The 24,768-nt window shown below is 39.5% G+C and overlaps 1 protein-coding gene across 1 annotated transcript in view; it reads left to right on the forward strand.

The window, feature by feature from the left end:
• Positions 1–24,415, forward strand: part of LOC134842169 (transmembrane 9 superfamily member 1-like) — a 482,475-nt gene extending 458,060 nt beyond the window's left edge. The window contains exons 6-10 of the mRNA XM_063858384.1: positions 19,900–20,077; positions 20,633–20,758; positions 22,011–22,214; positions 23,520–23,874; positions 24,092–24,415. Of these exons, the coding sequence (XP_063714454.1) occupies positions 19,900–20,077; positions 20,633–20,758; positions 22,011–22,214; positions 23,520–23,874; positions 24,092–24,293 (1,065 nt within the window). The 3' untranslated portion in view covers positions 24,294–24,415. The remainder of the gene's footprint in view (positions 1–19,899; positions 20,078–20,632; positions 20,759–22,010; positions 22,215–23,519; positions 23,875–24,091) is intronic.
• Positions 24,416–24,768: the final 353 nt, after the last annotated feature.

The raw sequence follows: 24,768 nt of genomic DNA on the forward strand, positions 1-24,768 counted from the left end.
CGCTAGGCCATGGGGGCGAGACCTGAGTAATTTTCAAATGTTACTTATTGTGAAGTTTTTTTTGTTTTTAGTTTCAGTTCCTGGTGTATGGAAAAAAAGTTTCTTGCGGGTATGAAACTTTGGTGTTCCTGGTGTTCCAGAGTGTTCCTGGTGTATGGAAAAAAAAGTTTCTCGCGGGACTAAAACTTTGGTGTTTGTTGTGTAGGACAAAAGGCTTAGCCGCTCGGCCATGAGGGATATCTTGATCGACCTAATAGCTGAATGCAAATAATGCCTTTGCCTGGTTTGCTTATTTTTAGCTGACACTATTTTGTGGGACTAAGTAACAAATGCTAAGGTTACAATTGTGACCTGCAATATAAATTTCTAAATACGCACATCAAAAGAATTTTCTTTACGAAGTTTTTCTCTTTTCTTTTTTGTTTTTCTCCACATTCCAGGCTGCCTAGCTGCTCTCATTATCGTTAAGAATTGCGTCGCTGTCGTTGATCTGGAGCTGGAGTCCATTAGGGCTCCCATTGCCCGCAATACTGATCAATTCGCTGTCCTAGTGGGCTTGCGCGCGGAAAGGCGTATTTTCTGGTCTGCGGCTTGGTAAGCTAACTGTATGTCAAGAAACCCATATCCGCCAAGAAGCCTTATGGCGGTTAGTACCGCAACAAGAAACGCTGGTGATTCGTTCATCAGAATGGCGATGTGTGATCGAAATTCCAAGGTCAAGTCAGAATAGAGTAACAGAATTAGTTATATAGAGCTGAGGGCTATCTAATTCAGAAGTTTGATAAAGTTGGAGACTGAAAAGTAGTAGGTGTTTTCAAGGGTGATGAGTGCCGTTGAAGGTGCAGGGCATTTGAAAGTTGTTTTCTTAGTCAGAGTTCAATTAAGAGCCTTAAATGAATTAGGTGAGCCCTGTAATTTGAGAAGAGGGACAGAGATGAAGAAGGGAAATTTGCATCTCAGGCTTTGTGAAAAGGTATAATTCAGGGTGAAAAAAATCAACAGAAGTGTGTCGAATGCAAACAAGTCCTTACGATTTGTTAGAGTTGCCCAAGAAGAGGGAAATTGGGTTAATTTTCACAAAATAAGTTCATATAAATTGCTTTAGCGTTGGCAATAGTTTTAGCGCTGGCAATAAAAAGATCTAGCGTTAGCAATTTAAAAATATGCAATGCATCTATTGATGGCTTGTTGAAAAATACAAAGCCGAGATGGCGCAGTTGGTATATTTGACTCTTAAGCAGCTCCACTTGGAAGTAAATATGCTAGGCGTGTTTTCTTTTAAATTTTCTTTGATTTTTCAACCTCCCATTTGCCAATTACTGCATGTTTGCATAGTGCAGCTTCGCTTGTCTTGTCTTTTGTAGCAATCCTTAAAAGTTTGAGACTATTGAAAACAGTCTTTGAAAGTTTAAAATCTACATCGCAGACATATGATTGAAAAAAAGAGAAAATAATTGAACTTGATGAAATGTCGCTTTTATTTGAGTTTTCAAAAGTTTGTTTGAAGTTTTCTCTTTCATGTTTTCATGTTTTTATTTGTTTTCACAATGGTAACGTCGGTCCTAATCTTTTGTGGTATTGAAGCAACCAACTGTAGTGGTCGCATGCTTTTGATGCAGGCATTTGAGCTCACATTTTGCTGATTTTTTTTTTGCTTGATATGATGTCATATTCTTGACAATTTATACATGATGTTTTGTATGTTGATGGCTATGATAATGTTAGTATTATCCTTGTGTTATTTTTTGATGTTGTTAGGGATAAGTTCTTATTTATCCCAGTCTTTTTTTCTCGGCTCGTCCAAAGCGTTCTGTTTTCTACAAGGTAAGCTACAGTTCTGAGTTACAGCTAGAGAATGTATATTTGATAGCCCCTTAATATGGTGATGTTTTTCAACCAATCAGGGCTTTTTCAGAGGTTTATATTTATAAAAGACTTTTTAAAGGGCTTTTGATAAAAGGAATTCTAGGTTCTTGATACTCCGCGACTTAGTTTGTTGAGCTTGAATTAGGTGAGCCCTGTAATTTGAGATTAGGGACAGAGATGAAGTAGGGAAATTTGCATCTAGGTTTTGTGTCGAATTCTTTGACAGGTCGCGCTTGCTGGAGTTGGCGTGGAATTAATGAAATGAATTCTGTCGATGGCAGAGGTTAAAGGTTTGGTATTTCTTGCAGGTAAAGTTACTGAGTGAGGCGCGGGGTGAGCTTGTTCAAAAAAACGGATGGCCCATTGCACCGTTATCAGTTGAGTCTGAGGAGCTGCCCACTTTCCATCCCGGTTTTTTTGAAATAATTACAGTGTGTCGAGTGCAAACAAGTTCTTACGATTCGTTAGAGCGTTGCCCAAGAAGCAGCAAATACCGGAAAATTTCTCCGCACAATGATCTGAAAAGAACATCACAGGGTCGGACATTGAATATTCGAGAATATTTGAAGGACAAGCTCCCCGATGGGTTGACAATAACCTGTATGAGGGAGTACTGCAAAAAGGGTCTTGGTGGACGCAGGATCATGTCGACGTGGGTGGGGATGATAGTGCTTCGATGACGCCGTTAGGAGAAACTTTTTCTGATTTGTCAGCGTGGAATTTTACGAAGCGTTTGTTAAAGTTGCTTCTTTGTCCTCAATTTTTCATGGATTTGGTGAGGCAAGGTCATTTGAACGTCTCGCTGACCGCATCCGTTCCATCATACAATCGGCGACGATTTTTTTTTTGTGCCAGCCTGCGCTTTGCGGTCATGCTGTGTTGACTTTTCCTACTAATTTTCCTTCTCTAGATACTGGTTGCGAGGCTTTTCGTTTAGAAGATAGCAGCGTGGGCAAGGAAATGTTGCAGAATTTGGCGTTCTGATGAGAATAATTACGAGTTTGCAAAGGTATGGGCTGAGAGACGTGAGCAAGAGAACGGATTGTCTGATGCTGTGGATCACATGAGGGCGTTGGCTGTGCGCGAATCTCTTGTATGTCTCAAGCTTTCGCTTCGTGCTGCCGCGGTTTCAAGAAATCGTGGTTCGGATGTTTGCAGGGCAAATTGTTTTGTCGCGCTTGCCGAAGCCGAGTATTTGAAGCTGTTGACTTAACTACGCCTTAAAATAGGATTAGGTACTCCAGTGTCAAAGTTTCATTGTTTCTTTAGCCGGGCGGAGCTCGGTACTTCGCGAATTTAAAAAAAAAACTGTCTGGTTTCTGGTTTCGCTCACGAAGTGTGTGTCTGATCTTGTAAGAATGAGCTTACTGTTGCGTTTGTAACAGTCCACAATGATGAATAAGTGAGGTGATTGAGAGAATAAGCTAGTATCTTCAGCTAGTGTGATTAGTCAAAGTTCATCGTCTTTCTTTGTGAAAAGCCAGTTTCGTCGGCGGTAGTCGTGTCTTTTAATGTGTATCTTTACTGATCGCGTTTCCCTGATTTGCATGTTTCTGTTTTCATAGAAATTGGCGTTGTGGATGTCTCTGCTCAAAAAATGATTGGTTTAGATTTTTTAATTTTCCCTGATTGTTGATGGGTTCTTGCGCGAGCAGGTTGACTGTTGAATTGTGGGTTGGTGACTGTCTCGCTGGGCTGGGGTTGTTGAACTGCTTTTTCTTTGAATAGCCGATTTTATGGATGCTAAATGGACCTGCCGCACCAAAGTGATCGGTTGGAATGATTTTTCTTTTTTAAACCTTCGAGTAGGTTGTTGTGCAGAATAGTTACTTAATTTTTTGGGTTTAAAGTTTCTCTTTTTCAGTAACTTCGTTTGAGTATCGCTGAAATGGCTGTTTTTGACAAAAACGGGGTTTAGGAAGTTTTTGGGATGCTGGTTGAATTCTGTGCTTCCAAGTAAGGAAAATTTCACAGAAGTGGCTGCGCGTGTTGCCGTTGTAGTCATGGGAATGTAAGGAAAACCGTTGAAGTAAAAGTAAAAATTGTCGTAAAAAGCGAAGAAAAAAGGTAGAAAACGGCGTAGAAGCAAGAGGTCTAAAGAAGTGCAATGTTCTGATCGTTTCAACATTTTTTTATTGAAGTTTGTCCAACGAAACAGTTTTACATCGAATTCTGCTAGAATTGGGTTTTTGGAGCCCCGGTTTTCTTTGGCTCATTTCGTGAGGCGACGGGGCGTAACTAGTCAATTAGGATAAATGGCTGTAGGATCTAGCCATAGGGAGTGAACCCTGCCGTAAATTCGTAAGCTATGATTTGGAGCTGCATTTTCGCTCAAGCAGAAGACTAACTTTTTGTCAATTGTTTTGATTAGCTGCTTGTGAAGTGACTGGGAATAACCGAATGGGCAAGAACTACGTGTAGTATTGAAGGATCTTAGCGTTACATAGGAGGCCCAAGGAGTTTTTCTGGACTTTTTGGAATTTTTTGATTGGTTGAATGAATGAAAGAAAGAGGGGATAGGCAAAGAGCGTGTAATACAGCTAGCTACCTAGCTGTCGTGCAGCTCGATCTCGCCATCGTTGTATTCGTCGGTGTCGTGCGGAATGAAGTGATGAATTCGGTTCTTATTTGGACCATATGCTGGGAAAAAGGCTAGTCGTGGCGTGTAGCCGTCAAAAACTGTTATTGCTCCGTATGGTTAAATTGCATACTGGGAAAAGTTGACCAATTTGATGTTGGAATCGATGTGGACACAGAGGTATAAAAGGAATCAGGTGGGTTCAGATGGTATAGATGATTCGTCGTCATATTCAAACGGGAAAACTTCGTCCACTGTCCATTAGCTCAGTGATTTCTGATTTTGAACTCGCCGAGGTAGGTGACCTTGGTGTCTTCCAGATCTTCAAGAACCTTGTCATCACGGTTGGAGTGTATAAAGACTGGTTGGGGCATATAAACCCCAGTGAAATTTCTTAAATACGCACATCAAAAGAATTTTCTCTACGAAGTTTTTCTCTTTTCTTTTTTGTTTTTCTCCACATTCTACATGGTGTATGGAAAAAAAGTTTCTTGCGGGTATGAAACTTTGGTGTTCCAGAGTGTTCCTGGTGTATGGAAAAAAAAGTTTCTCGCGGGACTAAAACTTTGGTGTTTGTTGTGTAGGACAAAAGGCTTAGCCGCTCGGCCATGAGGGATATCTTGATCGACCTAATAGCTGAATGCAAATAATGCCTTTGCCTGGTTTGCTTACTTTTAGCTGACACTATTTTGTGGGACTAAGTAACAAATGCTAAGGTTACAATTGTGACCTGCAATATAAATTTCTAAATACGCACATCAAAAGAATTTTCTTTACGAAGTTTTTCTCTTTTCTTTTTTGTTTTTCTCCACATTCCAGGCTGCCTAGCTGCTCTCATTATCGTTAAGAATTGTGTCGCTGTCGTTGATCTGGAGCTGGAGTCCATTAGGGCTCCCATTGCCCGCAATACTGATCAATTCGCTGTCCTAGTGGGCTTGCGCGCGGAAAGGCGTATTTTCTGGTCTGCGGCTTGGTAAGCTAACTGTATGTCAAGAAACCCATATCCGCCATGAAGCCTTATGGCGGTTAGTACCGCAACAAGAAACGCTGATGATTCGTTCATCAGAATGGCGATGTGTGATCGAAAGTCCAAGGTCAAGTCAGAATAGAGTAATAGAATTAGTTATATAGAGCTGAGGGCTATCTAATTCAGAAGTTTGATAAAGTTGGAGACTGAAAAGTAGTAGGTGTTTTCAAGGGTGATGAGTGCCGTTGAAGGTGCAGGGCAGTTGAAAGTTGGTTTCTTAGTCAGAGTTCAATTAAGAGCTTTAAATGAATTAGGTGAGCCCTGTAATTTGAGAAGAGGGACAGAGATGAAGAAGGGAAATTTGCATCTCAGGCTTTGTGAAAAGGTATAATTCAGGGTGAAAAAAATCAACAGAAACAAAAATGAAAAATTACCAGTTACAAAAATACCAGTTAAATATCAAAAGTTCTGGACGTCTGTGATAAAAACACTATGCTGAAATCAAAGAGTTTATTTGGATTGAATTTAAACGAGTGTGGGGTTGGTGATGAGAAACGAAAGTAAAAACGGTTATTGTAAATACTTGAGGTTTTTGGTTGGTGGTTCCGATGGGTTCTTAACGTTTAAATTTTTGCTCAGTGCCCGCGGAACAGGTAATTTGCAAGAGGAAATGGAGAAGTTTCGTGCCGAATTCTTTGACAGGTCGAGCTTGCTGGAGTTGGTGTGGACTGAATGAATTGAATTCTGTCGATGGCAGAGATTAAATATTTGGTTTCCTTGCAGGTTAAGTTACTGAGTGAGGCGCGGGGTGAGCTTGTTCAAAAAAAAACGGATGGCCCATTGCACCTTTATCAGTTGAGTCGGAGGAGGAGATGTCCACTTTCAGTCCAGCGTTTTTGAAAGAATTACAGTGTGTCGAATGCAAACAAGTCCTTACGATTTGTTAGAGCGTTGCCCAAGAAGAGGGAAATTGGGTTAATTTTCACAAAATAAGTTCATATAAATTGCTTTAGCGTTGGCAATAGTTTTAGCGCTGGCAATAAAAAGATCTAGCGTTAGCAATTTAAAAATATGCAATGCATCTATTGATGGCTTATGTTGAAAAATACAAAGCCGAGATGGCGCAGTTGGTATATTTGACTCTTAAGCAGCTCCACTTGGAAGTAAATATGCTAGGCGTGTTTTCTTTTAAATTTTCTTTGATTTTTCAACCTCCCATTTGCCAATTACTGCATGTTTGCATAGTGCAGCTTCGCTTGTCTTGTCTTTTGTAGCAATCCTTAAAAGTTTGAGACTATTGAAAACAGTCTTTGAAAGTTTAAAATCTACATCGCAGACATATGATTGAAAAAAAAAAAGAGAAAATAATTGAACTTGATGAAATGTCGCTTTTATTTGAGTTTTCAAAAGTTTGTTTGAAGTTATCTCTTCCATGTTTTCATGTTTTTATTTGTTTTCACAATGGTAACGTCGGTCCTAATCTTTTGTGGTATTGAAGCAACCAACTGTAGTGGTCGCATGCTTTTGATGCAGGCATTTGAGCTCATATTTTGCTGATTTTTTTTTGCTTGATATGATGTCATATTCTTGACAATTTATACATGATGTTTTGTATGTTGATGGCTATGATAATGTTAGTATTATCCTTGTGTTATTTTTATGTTGTTAGGGATAAGTTCTTATTTATCCCAGTCTTTTTTTCTCGGCTCGTCCAAAGCGTTCTGTTTTCTACAAGGTAAGCTACAGTTCTGAGTTACAGCTAGAGAATGTATATTTGATAGCCCCTTAATATGGTGATGTTTTTCAACCAATCAGGGCTTTTTCAGAGGCTTATATTTATAAAAGACTTTTTAAAGGGCTTTTGATAAAAGGAATTCTAGGTTCTTGATACTCCGCGACTTAATTTGTTGAGCTTGAATTAGGTGAGCCCTGTAATTTGAGATTAGGGACAGAGATGAAGTAGGGAAATTTGCATCTAGGTTTTGTGTCGAATTCTTTGACAGGTCGCGCTTGCTGGAGTTGGCGTGGAATGAATGAAGTGAATTCTGTCGATGGCAGAGGTTAAAGGTTTGGTATTTCTTGCAGGTAAAGTTACTGAGTGAGGCGCGGGGTGAGCTTGTTCAAAAAAACGGATGGCCCATTGCACCGTTATCAGTTGAGTCGGAGGAGCTGCCCACTTTCCATCCCGGTTTTTTGAAAGAAATACAGTGTGTCGAGTGCAAACAAGTTCTTACGATTCGTTAGAGCGTTGCCCAAGAAGCAGCAAATACCGGAAAATTTCTCCGCACAATGATCTGAAAAGAACATCACAGGGTCGGACATTGAATATTCGAGAACATTTGAAGGACAAGCTCCCCGACGGGTTGACAATAACCTGTATGAGGGAGTACTTCAAAGGGGGTCTTGGTGGACGCAGGATCATGTCGACGTGGCTGAGTATGATAGTGTTTAGATGACGCCGTTAGGAGAAACTTTTTCTGATTTGTCAGCGTGGAATTTTACGAAGCGTTTGTTAAAGTTGCTTCTTTGTCCTCAATTTTTCATGGATTTGGTGAGGCAAGGTCATTTGAACGTCTCGCTGACCGTATCCGTTCCATCATACAATCGGCGACGATTTTTTTGTGCCAGCCTGCGCTTTGCAGTCATGCTGTGTTGACTTTTCCTACTAGTTTTTCTTCTCTAGATACTGGTTGCGAGGCTTTTCGTTTAGAAGATAGCAGCGTGGGCAAGGAAATGTTGCAGAATTTGGCGTTCTGATGAGAATAATTACGAGTTTGCAAAGGTATGGGCTGAGAGACGTGAGCAAGAGAACGGATTGTCTGATGCTGTGGATCACCTGAGGGCGTTGGCTGTGCGCGAATCTCTTGTATGTCTCAAGCTTTCGCTTCGTGCTGCCGCGGTTTCAAGAAATTGTGGTTCGGATGTTTGCAGGGCAAATTGTTTTGTCGCGCTTGCCGAAGCCGAGTATTTGAAGCTGTTGAATTAACTACGCCTTAAAAAGGATTAGGTACTTCAGTGTCAAAGTTTCATTGTTTCTTCAGCCGGGCGGAGCTCGGTACTTCGCGAATTAAAAAAAAACTGTCTGGTTTCTGGTTTCGCTCACGAAGTGTGTGTCTGATCTTGTAAGAATGAGCTTACTGTTGCGTTTGTAACAGTCCACAATGATGAATAAGTGAGGTGATTGAGAGAATAAGCTAGTATCTTCAGCTAGTGTGATTAGTCAAAGTTCATCGTCTTATTTTGTGAAAAGCCAGTTTCGTCGGCTGTAGTCGTGTATTTTAATGTGTATCTTTACTGATCGCGTTTCCCTGATTTGCATGTTTCTGTTTTCATAGAAATTGGCGTTGTGGATGTCTCTGCTCAAAAAATGATTGGTTTAGGTTTTTTTTTCCCTGATTGTTGATGGGTTCTTGCGCGAGCGGGTTGACTGTTGAATTGTGGGTTGGTGACTGTCTCGCTGGGCTGGGGTTGTTGAACTGCTTTTTCTTTGAATAGCGGATTTTATGGATGCTAAATGGACCTCCCGCACCAAAGTGATCGGTTGGACTGATTTTTCGAGTAGGTTGTTTTGCAGAATAGTTACTTAATTTTTTGGGTTTGAAGTTTCTCTTTTTCAGTAGCTTCGTTTGAGTATCGCTGAAATGGCTGTTTTTGACAAAAACGCGGTTTCGGAAGTTTTTGGGATGCTGATTGAATTCTGTGCTTCCAAGTAAGGAAAATTTCACAGAAGTGGCTGCGCGTGTTGCCGTTGTAGTCATGGGAATGTAAGGAAAACCGTTGAAGTAAAAGTAAAAATTGTCGTAAAAAGCGAAGAAAAAAGGTGGAAAACGGCGTAGAAGCAAGAGATCTAAAGAAGTGCAATGTTCTGATCGTTTCAACATTTTTTTATTGAAGTTTGTCCAACGAAACAGTTTTACATCGAATTCTGCTAGAATTGGGTTTTTGGAGCCCCGGTTTTCTTTGGCTCATTTCGTGAGGCGAAGGGGCGTAACTAGTCAATTAGGATAAATGGCTGTAGGATCTAGCCATAGGGAGTGAACCCTGCCGTAAATTCATAAGCTATGATTTGGAGCTGCATTTTCGCTCAAGCAGAAGACTAACTTTTTGTCAATTGTTTTGAATAGCTGCTTGTGAAGTGACTGGGAATAACAGAATGGGCAAGAACTACGTGTAGTATTGAAGGATCTTAGCGTTACATAGGAGGCCCAAGGAGTTTTTCTGGATTTTTTTGATTGGTTGAATGAATGAAAGAAAGAGGGGATAGGCAAAGAGCGTGTAATACAGCTAGCTACCTAGCTGTCGTCCAGCTCGAACTCGCCATCGTTGTATTCGTCGGTGTCGTGCGGAATGAAGTGATGAATTCGGTTCTAATTTGGACCATATGCTGGGAAAAAGGCTAGTCGTGGCGTGTAGCCGTCAAAAACTGTTATTGCTCCGCATGGTTAAATTGAATACTGGGAAAAGTTGGCCAATTTGATGTTGGAGTCGATGTGGACACAGAGGTATAAAAGGAATCAGGTGGGTTCAGATGGTATAGATGATTCGTCGTCATATTCAAACGGGAAAACTTCGTCCACTGTCCATTAGCTCAGTGATTTCTGATTTTGAACTCACCGAGGTAGGTGACCTTGGTGTCTTCCAGATCTTCAAGAACCTCGTCATCACGGTTGGAGTGTATAAAGACTGGTTGGGGCATATAAACGCCAGTGAAAGTTGTCACGGATGATGTAGTCATCAAAAACGTCTATGACGAATTGTGCGCCGTTTTGAATTGTTATTGTTTCGGTAAAGTGTAATACAACGGGCTAGTAATAGGCGTCACTTTCGCGTCAATAGGCGCAATTGAAAAAAAAGTTGATTTTCTGGGGTTCTTCTGAATTGCATTCGGTATGGTCTAAATGCCATTATAACAATTTCCCTAAGTTGGTTTAATTGGGTGACGGTGAGCTTACACCAATGGCGTCTAATTGGCTTGAAAAGGCCGGTATGTTTGTACAGTAATAGTTTGGTCATCGTGGAAATCAGTGATTCCGGTGCAGTAAATGTTCAACTTTGTCTGATCTGGAAAAATATAGGTTCTAGATGATCTGACGAGGTAGCCATCTACATCAAGAAGAAAAATATAATCAAGAGTAAAAACCGTGTCCATGGCGAGGCAAAATATTTTGGGCAAGATTATTTATTTTGTATCAGAAAAAAATCTATAAGTTAAATGTGGAATAGACGGGAGTGAAGAAAATACAAAAAAAATTCAACGGTTAGTCAGATAGAAAATTTAGTTTCTTTTACGTTCGTAAGCAATTTTGAAAAAGACTTTTCACGGAGTTAGTCCGTTATGAAAATTAACGAAAAAGATAGTGTTTTCTTCAAGTGTGGCAAAACTTTTATAAAGAATGGCAAATTTGTGTTGAGACCCATTGTAATATAAATGAATATTTTTTTTGGTGTACGTCGGTACAACTGGTTCTTTTGGTCCTTTGTGGCATTAGTTTTGGTCTCAGATGATGGGATTTTCGTGCATTTTGTGACTTCGTAAAATTGAAGTATTGTACAATGTTGTTAAATATATATTTTTCTTGAGTGATTGTACAAAAATGTCGAAAATTTTTTTATGAACGATAGGGAGGTTATTCTCCATCGGCTTGTGAAACGGTGTGATTGGGAAGCGAGGAATTGTTATAGGAATTATATCCTGTCAGCTATCAGGGAAAATGCTATGGAGTGGAAAATACCATAGAATTGGAACAGAATTGTCACCTGCTTGTCCACAGTTTTAAGCATTGGGCTCCGTTGTTTCAGTTGTCGTACTGATATTTTCCATCGCCTTATGTAAGAGTGAAAAATGTAATTTTATTTTGAATAACTGTGCGCTACTGTTACTTCAGTTATTTCGCAAAAAAAACAGCAAGGTTGGTAAATGAACAAATTTCAACCATAGTTGCCTGGTTTTATCGAGGTATGCTCAATGAGTGGGAGATAAAATAACTTATATTTTTGGTAGTTTGAAAACTATTTCTTATTTTTTTCAATCCTTTTTGTTTTCAAGGTAGCTATGGAGAAAAGCATAAGGTATGTTGAGTGATTAGTCGAAATAGAAAACGTAAGATTGGAGAATTGATCGTCGGGCATTGCCAGTCCGGAGGCTGTGCATTGGGTATCATTGGTAATGTGGAATTGGGTGTCCTTGATCTGGTAGATGGCGGTCTTTGGTGGTTGTGGCGCTGTCCGTAGTTTTTCTGGTGATCCTCTGTCTTGAGATTGTTTCAATCTCCGGATGTATTCGTGTAGAAAATTATATGGCGAGCTTTTTTGTTTTATTCATGCAGCAGACTAATGCACTGAGTATTTGAAGAACCGACGTTCCAAAACATCTGATACCTTATGAGGCAATCAATTACGAAGATTCAGTTTTTTGAGATTATTGCGCTGAAGGTCTGCTTACTGTATTAAGGAGATGCTATCATTCTTGACGATAAAGGTTACTAAATTTCTGAAACATTATGAAGCCGAAGTTGTGGACATTCAATTTAATGATAACTGAAGGACCAGTTGAAACCGCAACAACATAGATAGATTGTATCAAAATTTTATAACAATGAAATAGGCTGAGGTCGTGGTCATTCTATTCCGAAGTAAATTTAAAACAAATGAAACCCCAGTGAAACATAGCTTTTTCTGTTAGTTTGTCGCACTGGAATTAGTCCTGGTAATTTTACAATAGTTCATTAGTATTTGTGGGCCCCCATATAATTTTGCTAGAATTTTTAGATTTTTCAGTTATTTATAATTGCTTCAATAGCTAGGGTATTCATAAAGAAGTTTGAAATACCAGTTGGCGAAGTTAAACCCGGTTGATATGATGTCATATTCTTGACAATTTATACATGATGTTTTTTATGTTGATGGCTATTTTTTGTTGTTAGGGATTATTTTTTGTTGTTGTTATTTTTTTGTTGTTAGGGTGTTATTTTTTTGTTATTAGGGATAAATTCTTATTTATCCCAGTCTTTTTTTCTCGGCTCGTCCAAAGCGTTCTGTTTTCTACAAGGTAAGCTACAGTTCTGAGTTACAGCTAGAGAATGTATATTAGACAGCCCCTTAATATGGTGATGTTTTTCAACCAATAGGGCTTTTTCAGAGGCTTATATTTATGAAAGACTTTTTAAAGGGCTTTTGATGAAAGGAACTCTAGGTTCTTGATACTCCGCGACTTAATTTGTTGAGCTTGAATTAGGCGAGCCCTGTAATTTGAGATAAGGGACAGAGATGAAGTAGGGAAATTTGCATCTTAGGTTTTGTGAAAAGGTATAATTCAGGGTGAAATAAATTAACAGAAACAAAAATGAAAAAATACCAGTTACAATAAATACCAGTTAAATATCAAAAGTTCTGGACGTCTGTGATAAAAACTGCTGAAATCAAAGAGTTTATTTGGATTGAATTTAAACGAGTGTGGGGTTGGTGGTGGTTATTGTAAATACTTGAGGTTTATGGTTGGTGGTTCCGATGGGTTGTTAATACTTAAATTTTGCTCGGTGCCCCGCGGCACAGGTAATTTGCATGAGGAAATAGAGAAGTTTCGTGCCGAATTCTTTGACAGGTCGCGCTTGCTGGAGTTGGCGTGGAATGAATGAAGTGAATTCTGTCGATGGCAGAGATTAAAGGTTTGGTATTCCTTGCAGGTAAAGTTACTTAGTGAGGCGCGGGGTGAGCTTGTTCAAAAAAACGGATGGCCCATTGCACCTTTATCAGTTGAGTCGGAGGAGCTGCCCACTTTCCGTCCCGGTTTTTTGAAAGAATTACAGTGTGTCGAGTGCAAACAAGTTCTTACGATTCGTTAGAGCGTTGCCCAAGAAGCAGGAAATACCGGAAAATTTCTCCGCACAATGATCTGAAAAGAACATCACAGGGTCGGACATTGAATATTCGAGAATATTTGAAGGACAAGCTCCCCGACGGGTTGACAATAACCCGTATGAGGGAGTACTGCAGAGGGGGTCTTGGTGGACGCTGGCTCATGTCGACGTGGGTGGGGATGATAGTGTTTCGATGACGCCGTTAGGAGAAACTTTTTCTGATTTGTCAGCGTGGAATTTTACGAAGCGTTTGTTAAAGTTGCTTCTTTGTCCTCAATTTTTCATTGTTTTGGTGAGGCAAGGTCCTTTGAATGTCTCGCTGACCGCATCCGTTCCATCATACCTTCGGTGACGATTTTTTTGTGCCAGCCTGCGCTTTGCGGTCATGCTGTGCTGACTTTTCCTACTAGTTTTCCTTCTCTAGATACTGGTTGCGAGGCTTTTCGTTTAGAAGATAGCAGCGTGGGCAAGGAAATGTTGCAGAATTTGGCGTTCTGATGAGAATAATTACGAGTTTGCAAAGGTATGGGCTGAGAGACGTGAGCAAGAGAACGGATTGTCTGATGCTGTGGATCACATGAGGGCGTTGGCTGTGCGCGAATCTCTTGTATGTCTCAAGCTTTCGCTTCGTGGTTCGGATGTTTGCAGGGCAAATTGTTTTGTCACGCTTGCCGAAGCCGAGTATTTGAAGCTGTTGAATTAACTACGCCTTAAAAGAGGATTAGGTACTTCAGTGTCAAAGTTTCATTGTTTCTTTAGCTGGGCGGAGCTCGGTACTTCGCGAATTTAAAAAAAAAACAATGTTTGGTTTCTGGTTTCGCTCACGAAGTGTGTGTCTGATCTTGTAAGAATGAGCTTACTGTTGCGTTTGTAACAGTCCACAATGATGAATAAGTGAGGTGATTGAGAGAATAAGCTAGTATCTTCAGCTAGTGTGATTAGTCAAAGTTCTTCGTCGTATTTTGTGAAAAGCCAGTTTCGTCGGCGGGAGTCGTGTCTTTTACTATGTATCTTTACTGATCGCGTTTCCCTTATTTGCATGTTTCTGTTTTCATAGAAATTGGCATTGTAGATGTCTCTGCTCAAAAAATGATTGGTTTAGATTTTTTATTTTTCCCTGATTGTTGATGGGTTCTTGCGCCAGCGGGTTGCCTGTTGAATTGTGGTTTGGTGACTGTCTCGCTGGGCTGGGGTTGTTGAACTGCTCTTTCTTTGAATAGACGATTTTGAGGATGCTAAATGGACCTCCGGCACCAAAGCGATCGGTTGGACGGATTTTTCTTTTTTAAACCTTCGAGTAGGTTGTTGTGCAGAAAAGTTACTTAATTTTTTGGATTTGAAGTTTCTGTTTTTCAGTAGCTTCGTTTGAGTATCGCTGAAATGGCTGTTTTTGACAAAAACTCGGTTTCCGAAGTTTTTGTATTGCTGATTGAGTTCTGTGCTTCCAAGTAAGGAAAATTTCACAGAAGTGGCTGCGCGTGTTGCCGTTGTAGTCATGGGAATGTAAGGAAAACCGTTGAAGTAAAAGTAAAAATTGTCGTAAAAAGCGAAGAAAAAAGGTAGAAAACGGCGTAGAAGCAAGAGATCTAAAGAAGTGCAATGTTCTGATCGTTTCAACATTTTTTTTATTGAATTTTGTCCAACGAAACAGTTTTACATCGAATTCTGCTAGAATTGGTTTTTGGAGCCCCGGTTTTCTTTGGCTCATTTCGTGAGGCGAAGGGGCGCAACTAATCAATTAGGATAAATGGCTGTAGGATCTAGCCATAGGGAGTGAACCCTGCCGTAAATTCTTAAGCTATGATTTGGAGCTGCATTTTCGCTCAAGCAGAAGACTAACTTTTTGTCAATTGTTTTGAATAGCTGCTTGTGAAGTGACTGGGAATAACAGAATGGGCAAGAACTACGTGTAGTATTGAAGGATCTTAGCGTTACATAGGAGGCCCGAGGAGTTTTTCTGGACTTTATGGAATTTTTTGATTGGTTGAATGAATGAAAGAAAGAGGGGAAAGGCATAGAGCGTGTAATACAGCTATCTAGCTGTCGTACAGCTCGAACTCGCCATCGTTGTATTCGTCGGTGTCGTGCGGAATGAAGTGATGAATTAGGCTCTTATTTGGACCATATGCTGGGAAAAAGGTTAGTCGTGGCGTGTAGCCGTCAAGAAACTCTGAGTCGCACTGTTATTGCTCCGCATGGTTAAATTGAATACTGGGAAAAGGTGGCCATTTTGATGTTGGAGTCGATGTGGACATAGAGGTATAAAAGGAATCAGGTGGGTTCAGATGGTATAGATGATTCGTCGTCATATTCAAACGGGAAAACTTCGTCCACTGTCCATTAGCTCAGTGATTTCTGATTTTGAACTCGCCGAGGTAGGTGACCTTGGTGTCTTCCAGATCTTCAAGAACCTCGTCATCACGGTTGGAGTGTAAAAAGACTGGTTGGGGCATATAAACGCCAGTGAAAGTTGTCACGGATGATGTAGTCATCAAAAACGTCTATGACGAATTGTGCGCCGTTTTGAATTGTTATTGTTTCGGTAAAGTGTAATACAACGGGCTAGTAGTAGGCGTCCCTTTCGCGTCAATAGGCGCAATTGAAAAAAAAAGTTGATTTTCTGGGGTTCTTCTGAATTGCATTCGGTATGGTCTAAATGCCATTATAACAATTTCCCTAAGTTGGTTTAATTGGGTGACGGTGAGCTTACACCAATGGCGTCTAATTGGCTTGAAAAGGCCGGTATGTTTGTACAGTAATAGTTTGGTCATCGTGGAAATCAGTGATTCCGGTGCAGTAAATGTTCAACTTTGTCTGATCTGGAAAAATATAGGTTCTAGATGATCTGACGAGGTAGCCATCTACATCAAGAAGAAAAATATAATCAAGAGTAAAAACCGTGTCCATGGCGAGGCAAAATATTTTGGGCAAGATTATTTATTTTGTATCAGAAAAAATCTATAAGTTAAATGTGGAATAGACGGGAGTGAAGAAAATACAAAAAAAAATTCAACGGTTAGTCAGATAGAAAATTTAGTTTCTTTTACGTAAGCAATTTTGAAAAAGACCTTTCACGGAGTTAGTCCGTTATGAAAAGTAACGAAAAAGATAGTGTTATCTCCAAGTGTGGCAAAACTTTTATAAAGAATGGCAAGTGTGTGTTGAGACCCATTGTTATACAAATGAATATTTTTTTTTGGTGTACGTCGGTACAACTGGTTTTTTTGCTCCTTTGTGGTATTAGTTTTGGTCCCAGATGATGGGATTTTTATGCATTTTGTGACTTCGTAAAATTGAAGTATTGTACAATGTTGTTAAATATATATATTTTTTGAGTGATTGTACAAAAATGTCGAAAATTTTTTTATGAACGATAGGGAGGTTGTTTTCCATCGGCTTGTGAAACGGTGTGATTGGGAAGCGAGGAATTGTTATAGGAATTATATCGTGTCAGCTATCAGGGAAAATACTAGGAATGGAAAATGCCGTAGAATTGAAAAAGAATAGTCACCTGTTTGTCCACAGTTTTAAGCATAGGGCTCCGTTGTTTCATTTGTCGTACTGATGTTTTCCATCGCCCTATGTAAGAGTGAAAAATGTAATTTTATTTTGAATAACTGTGCGCTACTGTTACTTCAGTTATTTCGCAAAAAAAAACAGCAAGGTTGGTAATTGAGCAAATTTCAACCATAGTTGCCTGGTTTTATCGAAGTATGCTCAATGGGTGGGAGATAAAATAACTTATATTTTTGGTAGTTTGAAAACTATTTCTTATTTTTTTTCAATCCTTTTTGTTTTCAAGGTAGTTATGGAGAAAAGCATAAGGTATGCTGAGTGATTAGTCGAAACAGAAAACGTAAGTTTGGAGAATTGATCGTCGGGCATTGCCAGTCCGGAGGCTGTCCATTGGGTATCATCGGTAATGTGGAATTGGGTGTACTTGATCTGGTAGATGGCGGTCTTTGGGTTGTTGTGGCGCTGTCCGTAGTATTTCTGGTGATCCTCTGTCTTGAGATTGCTTCAATCTCCGGATGTATTCGTGTAGAAAATTATATGGCGAGCTTTTTTGTTTTATTCATGCAGCAGACTAATGCACTGAGTATTTGAAGAACCGACGTTCCAAAACATCTGATACCTTATGAGGCAATCAATTACGAAGATACAGTTTTTTGAGATTATTGCGCTGAAGGTCTGCTTACTGTATTAAGGAGATGCTATCATTCTTGACGATAAAGGTTACTAAATTTCTGTAACATTATGAAGCCGAAGTTGTGGACAATCAATTCAACGATAACTGAAGGACCAGTTAAAACCGCAACAACACAGATAGCTTGTATTAAAATTTTATAACAATGAAAGAGGCTGAGGTCGTGGTCATTCTATTCCGAAGTAAATTTTAACCAAATGAAACACCAGTGAAACATAGCTTTTTCTGTTAGTTTGTCGCACTGGAATTAGTCCTGGTAATTTTACTATAGTTTATTAGTATTTGTGGGCCCCCACATAATTTTGCTAGATTTTTTGGAGTTTTCAGTTATTTATAATTGCTTCAATAGCTAGGGTATTCATAAAGAAGTTTGAAATACCAGTTGCCGAAGTTAAACCCGTATCCTAAGCGTCTCGATTTGTGACAGAGTCTCAATTTGGGACAGTGCGTATTGCACTTCAAAGTGATATTCTCGGATTCGGTCAGGCCCTGCGTATCGATTCTACAATTGTTTCAAAGCTTGTTCGAGATCATTTCGCGCAGATTCATTAAGATTTGACTAGAACTTGAGTGCTTTTCCGTCTATATGGAGATGTAAATAGTTAGCTTGTTGGTTTTGTGTTTCTGGTATGTGGGCAACAGTGATACTTGCGCGGAGAAGTCATTCGAATTGCTTCGAATTTTCATTAGGGTGTCTTGAGGTTCTCTTAAGTGAAACATTAGGGTGTCTTGAGGTTCTCTTAAGTGAAATTTGAGGTTCTTTGGATTAGCCATTGATGTTAAGGAGATTTAAGGGAAGAAGTTATGCTGATGAATACTCGAGTGGGAGAAATTTCCTGTAATTTTCTTAACTTGCTGTTCTCGCAAGTTGAAGAGTTTGTTTGGCAGTTTTTTGTGGAACGGGATGGCAGTATAGGTTTGAGTGCTTTGGTGGTTCAGAACTTTGATCAAATGGGGACAGCAAAGACGGCTGTACTGAAATTGTCTCTAAATAAGAGTTTGATTTTGATCTCTGTTCTTCGATCATTTACTGTTGCTCTACAGTACGGCCGTTGATGAGCAAGCAGTTGCATTGGTAAACTAGTTGGTCTTATAACCACATTTTGGAATATTTGGTTGGTTAGTTAGTTGAAGAGCTTCATCAACTTCGCATAGGTAGATGATGTGGTTCCGATCGCTGATATGTTTGCTGGGAAGGTTTATTGCATTGGGGACGTCGAGTTCGGTGATTGGAGAAGAATATGCGTGGAGTCAGGTTTTGTGAATAAATGAGAAACATAAACGTCAAGGGAGCTATCTCCGTGATACATAAGTACTCTGGGTTCGATTGTGATAACCTGTGATGTCAGAAATGTGGATAAGTCATGGATTGCTTGTTCCATTGAATGTGAAAGTTGATCGCAGCAAGTTAACATTGTTGCCTAATGATGTCTCGGTACTGAAACATGAAGGTGAGTGGGTGTACGTGATTTTGTGTGAATTTTTTAATGAATCCATCGATTTTGTGATAGTCTTTGTCTCCTGATAAAATTTTGATGCTAAAGTTTTGCGATAAAGGTAAGATAAAGTCCGTTTTTTAAACGTTCAACGTCATTTAAGTGGAATAGGGCGGTGGCTTCCATGTGCTAAGAAATTTTTTTCTTTTAAGATTTTTTGCAGTAGAAGTATGACCATACTGTCGCCATATGGTGATTTTACCATTATCTTGGTGTTATTGATATGATGTTAGAGATAAATTCTTATGTATCCCAGTCTTTTTCTCAGTTCGCCGAAACGTTTTGTTTTCTGCAAGGTAATTATGCAGAAAACAAAACGTTTCGGTATATGCTACGTACTTGATAACCATTTTAGCAGAAAAATTCACTCGGCTGGTGCAAGGTAACGTTCCTGCTGTCCAACATGAGTCTGTGGTTCGACTGTTTTGGGTTTTTTGGGCAAAGTCGATCGTCACTGTTTTTTGCTATATTTATCTTCTTCAATGCTAAATCTTGGGGTGGAACGATTTGTTAAGGTTTTTGCCATTGTATCAGAAATGAAATTTTAAAGTTGAACTCCAATTGCCAAGCTCCAGCATCGTACGTTTTTTTTCTGCGCTTACAGGCAATTTTTGATATCAAGCAAGCTTTGTTCTCATGGTTGCGGTTGAAACTGAATGCTTAACTTCCTCTCGTTTTTCATCTATTCATTGATTCTACTGTTCATATCAAACTGGTATTCTGGCGGTTTTTTTATTTTTGTGTTGGATTCAAGATGATGGAAATAAGTTGAGTTAGATTTGGAATACTTTTTTTTTCTTTTTAAATAGTCTTATGTGGGTTTCTTTTTTCTTCAGTTTCATTTATATAGTATCTAAATGGGTGCGAAGTGTGAAGATATGGCGTTGAAATGTTTTGTTTCTATTCTTTATGCTGTATTTTGGTTTTAGATGAGGATACTACGAAATGACCTAGCGAGGTACAACAAGGACGACATGGCGGCTGCTGGTAGTGGGGGAATGGCAGCTGACGAGATGGACTTCGATGATGCGGAGGTGGGCTGGAAAATGATACACGCAGACGTTTTCAGGTTCCCTTTCGCAAAGAGTCTTCTGTGTGCCATGATAGGTCAGTTCTATATCTGAATAGTTCTCATCTAAGTTCTCTTACGGTTTTGGTCGGCTTTTATTGAGTCTTTTCGCCAAAAAATCTTAAATGGGTAGCATTTTATTGTTAGTCCTTTCAACTCTGCGGTCAGTTCGGCTTCTGTTCTACTGAATTACAAGTTGGGCCTTAAATTTTCTAATTTGGCTTGTGAGTATGCTGCGGAAGCAAGAACAAGTAAGAATAAAAGTAAGACAATGATGATTAAATACTCGTTTATAATAATCAAGAATTTTAATTGCCTGTCGTATGGCATACCAAACGGCTGAGAAGCCTGTATCCTATCTTATTATATGAGAGTCATCACGCAAGCTATTACTAAACAGAAAGCAGAAAGTTTGAAAGGAAAAGGGAAAATCAGCCACAACGTCGAATACATGAAAATAACATTAAACTACTGATGATGATGATAATAAATGAGCTGCTAACATCTTATGAATTTGTTTTTGATCTCGTATAAAGGCATGTTAACATAATTTCGAATCATTAGTTCAAGCTCAAGTTGTAATACATGTTTAGGAGTGGGCACTCAGTTCATCGCCATTGCCGGAGGTCTTATCACCATGGCTGCCTTCGACATGTTCAAAGTACACAAACACGGAACCATGTATTCTTCTGCAGTTCTTTTATATGCTGTCACCTGCTGTTAGTTTAGTCAATCTGCCATATGAATGCAAACATCCCATTAGTCAAACATCCCGTTTAGTCAAACATCCCGAACCGATTAAGAATTATCAAGTTAACTTGAATTTTGTCACACTTTCTCAATGTCGTCACAGCGTTCATTGGATAAAATGTAAAGAAGATAATTAGACAATTTTCAAGTTGAAGGTATTCTGCAATACTGAAATGCCATCAAGGTTTGAGTTAGAAGAATGGGCAATTGGGTGAAAAAGGGGCAAGCAAAAATCTACATCATTGAATATGAAGGGGATCAGCTTTCTAGCCCAGTTTTCTAGCCCAGTTTTCTTTTTGGTCTGCAGTGATGTTTTTTTCCGTAAATAACTTTGTTCACGGGAGCCGTCTATACTCATCTCTAGTCGTACCTTGTTTCATATCTATTCAAAACTCTTAGCGTTCCTGGCCAACTTAGCCTGGAGGTAACGAATATACCTGGGACGGCGGAAGTCCTGGGTTTGAATCTGAGTTTTCTCGCTTACCATCCTGGCAAATAGGGTGTCATAGGTTCAATCGAAACCACAGGTTGTGGAGAACCTACCTTTAGAATTGGCTATGCCCAGTTTGTTTGAGAAGTAATTAAGGTATTCGAACAAGTCAAAGTTTTGAAACAATGGCAGATTTTTGTTAACTTTTTGACTTTACGCTAAAACTAGCGTGCCAATTCTCAGGTTGTGTTCAATCGAGAAACCCGGTTTTGGTTATTTTCTCTGCTTAAGCGGCCACAACCATGGATTTTGAAAAGTTTTTTGACCGTTTTTAGAAAAATTTTGAATTTTCTAAAATTTATTCAATCAAATCTGAGATGTAAAGTTAGTTTAAAGAACCGGATGTAATAATTGTTCCTGCAGAAGCGGTGACTTCTTATTTTTTTGCAAGAGAAATGTCATCTCCTTGGGAAAATGGATTATCTCAAAAAATTTTTATTCTTCGCACTTATTTTAGTAGAGAAACAACTAAAGTTTTGGGCAAAGTCCAGTTTTTGAAATCAGACTTTTCGTGCCGCATAAGTATAGCAAATTGATTCGGTATCAAACACGTACTTCTAGCTTTAGCTGGGCCCCTAGTTGTTTTTTATCGAGACATACGAAAATTATGCTTCACCTAGTTTTTTTCAACTTCTAAAAACTTTTTCGACCTATGTTTTTTATGTTCTGCTGTCTCGCAAGTGGTGCGAAGCTCCGCTTCGCCTCTGTTTTTCATTAAGGAGCTGTTTCAGTATTGAGTGGGTATGTGTCTGTGACCCATTACGTGCAAATGGCTGGCTCCAAGTGGGTCCACAACCTGCTCCTTGTCTGCCTCGTGTTCGCAGCCCCAATGTTCCTCTGCTGGAGTGTCGTCAACTCCTTCCACTGGGCATACCAGTCCACCCAGGCACTCCCATTTTCAACTGTCATGCTAGTCGCCTTCATTTGCATCTTTAGTGAGTCATCCCTCATCTATGATTAATTGCTAATGACACGTTTTCATACATTTTCACCTTTTTTTTTTAGTTCTTGTGACTTTTCAGGAAAATGCTATAATTTATCCTCGCTCTTTAGAGTGATGTAGAAGTTTACTATATAGAACCCCAAATTAGTTTCACGTAAATATGATTTAGTCTATAAAATTTTGAAAAAACAGGCCAAAAAAAGCGATTTTTGGCAATTTTTGGAAAATTTTGACCAAAAAAATTGCGTTTTTTCGACGAGCGCTCCCCCCTCAAAATTAGTATTTATTGGCGCGAAGGCGCCTTCAGAAAAACTTTAGGGTCCCTCACCAATAATGAATATCTCAAAATAGTACAAAGGGGGACCCTTGAGTCGGCAGGGGGTCGAATTCCTGAGGGGAGGGGGGGCGTCCGCCTCCCTCTAAATCCGCTATGGAAACAAGGATAGACGGAATCAAGAACAAAATGTGCCGATAGCAGTAATTAAGTGGCAACAAACGAAGTGAAAACACTTATTTAAGCCGTGTGGATTTACTTAGTTCTTGTTTTGGGCAAAAGTCTTAATGTTGTTTACGCTCAAGTTTGATCTTTTATTGTTGACTTTTGTTTTCTTTTAAGTTAAGATAAAAAGAGGCAAGTTCCGCTCTTCGATTAACAAAGTGGAACTGATACAATAACAACGGGAATGACTTCTAGTTTCGAAAATAGATTATAATTTTCAGAATTCTGACGGAATAAAAAAATTATCTATTGATCCAGTTTTGTCAAATTGGGCTAATTTCATGACAAAAGCTGTCAATCTTCGCAGATTCTTGAAATTCCTAAAGCTGTAACGTGATGTATTTGTTTCTCCGAAAATTGAGAAAAACTTGAAAAAAACTTTATCCATTTTTTCGTTTTCCTTAGCTGATTGAAATTTTTCCAATTGTGTGTTGGCTAGTTTTTCAGTCTTTCGGCCGTATTTTTCTGTGCTATTTGCATAGCAACTGGCAACTTTTTGATTTTGTATTAACTCGAGTTTACTCAAGTAAACTCTTGATATATTACGAAGTTACTTTTTGCTAGGTTTTCATTCATACGGCCGGATTTTGCTGTGCCATTTGCATAGCAATTGGCAATTATTTAATTTTGTATGAGCAACTGGCAATTATTTAGTTTTACTTCTTTTTCAACCTAACTCTTACTACTGGCTCATCTTGTTAATCTTTCAATATCGTTGGACTTCAATATTGTTAATCTTTCAAGTTTTTAAAGGATCAAAGTATGTTCTCTTCGGTAGTGTGCTCTCTTATTTTCAAGTCGGAGCTCCCTTGACGGTTATTGGAGGTGTGTTTGGTAAAAACTGGGCACCGGCATTCGATGCACCCTGCCGGACGAAGAACATCAAGCGGGAGATCCCGAACACGAATTGGTACAACAGTGGTCCCTTCCAGATGTTCATCGGAGGCTTCATCTCCTTCAGCTCCATCTCTGTGCAACTTCACTATGTGTTCGAGACTGTGTGGGGCAGGGAACAGTACTTCCTCTACGGCATCCTCCTCCTCTCCTTCTTCCTGCTGCTCCTGGTCAGTGGTGCCATTGGAGTCACTCTCACATACTTCCAGCTGTCGGCCGAGGACTACAGGTGGTGGTGGAGATCTATCTTCAATGTCGGGTAAACAACTCTTCATCTGGTTTTCAGATTTATTCCTTGTTTTTTTTTGTAGATCCGTCGGTGTTAGCGCGCGATTCGTCATTGCTGATTCAGTGAACCAGTAAACATGACTGAAAAAATGATGGCTTATCTGGACATGTTTGAAGCGATGGTTGGGCAAATTAAAGGAAGGACTGAAAAGGGTATATTAGTCTTATGTATGGTGTGTTGGGTGTAGGGCGACCGGGATATTTGTCTTGGTGTACAGTGTGTACTACTATTGGCAAAAGTCACACATGAGTGGGATGTTGCAAAGTGTGGAGTACTTCTGCTACACCTTCCTACTCTGCTATATCTTCTTCCTCACACTCGGCACCGTCTCCTTCTTCGCCTCCCTCTCATTTATCAAACACATCTACAGAAACCTCAAGATGGATTGATTAACACAGCACACGCCACACATCCAAACCCACCAACATATACATGAGGATATTTGAAGACAAGACACTACTCATCGCCACACTCCCTCAGTACCAGTCTCTTTTCAGCCACCCCCCCCCCCCCCCCCCCCAGGAACCTTACTTGCAAATCAATTTGTACTCAAAATTCAACTATATTTGTGGCTGAACTTTTCTGTGTTAAGGGGTAAATCATTGCGACTAACTCAGTGTATACATCCGAAAGGAAGCGATTGTTTTAAAGTATAAGCTGCAAGTTCAAAATAGATAGTTTTTTTTTTCAAAATGATCATCTAATCGTGGGAAGGAAGCTCGGAAAGAGACTAATACGTAGTAAGCGTACTGACAGGCAGCATGTGTGCAGCAAAGTTTATAGATTTCGCATGGAAATACAAACTTAATGCCATCGAGACCAAAAACTAGATTTTTTGAATTTATTTTAAAATGAGATGAATAT

Source organism: Symsagittifera roscoffensis, chromosome 3 (genome assembly GCF_963678635.1).
Source record: "Symsagittifera roscoffensis chromosome 3, txSymRosc1.1, whole genome shotgun sequence".
NCBI lineage: Eukaryota > Metazoa > Xenacoelomorpha > Acoela > Convolutidae > Symsagittifera > Symsagittifera roscoffensis.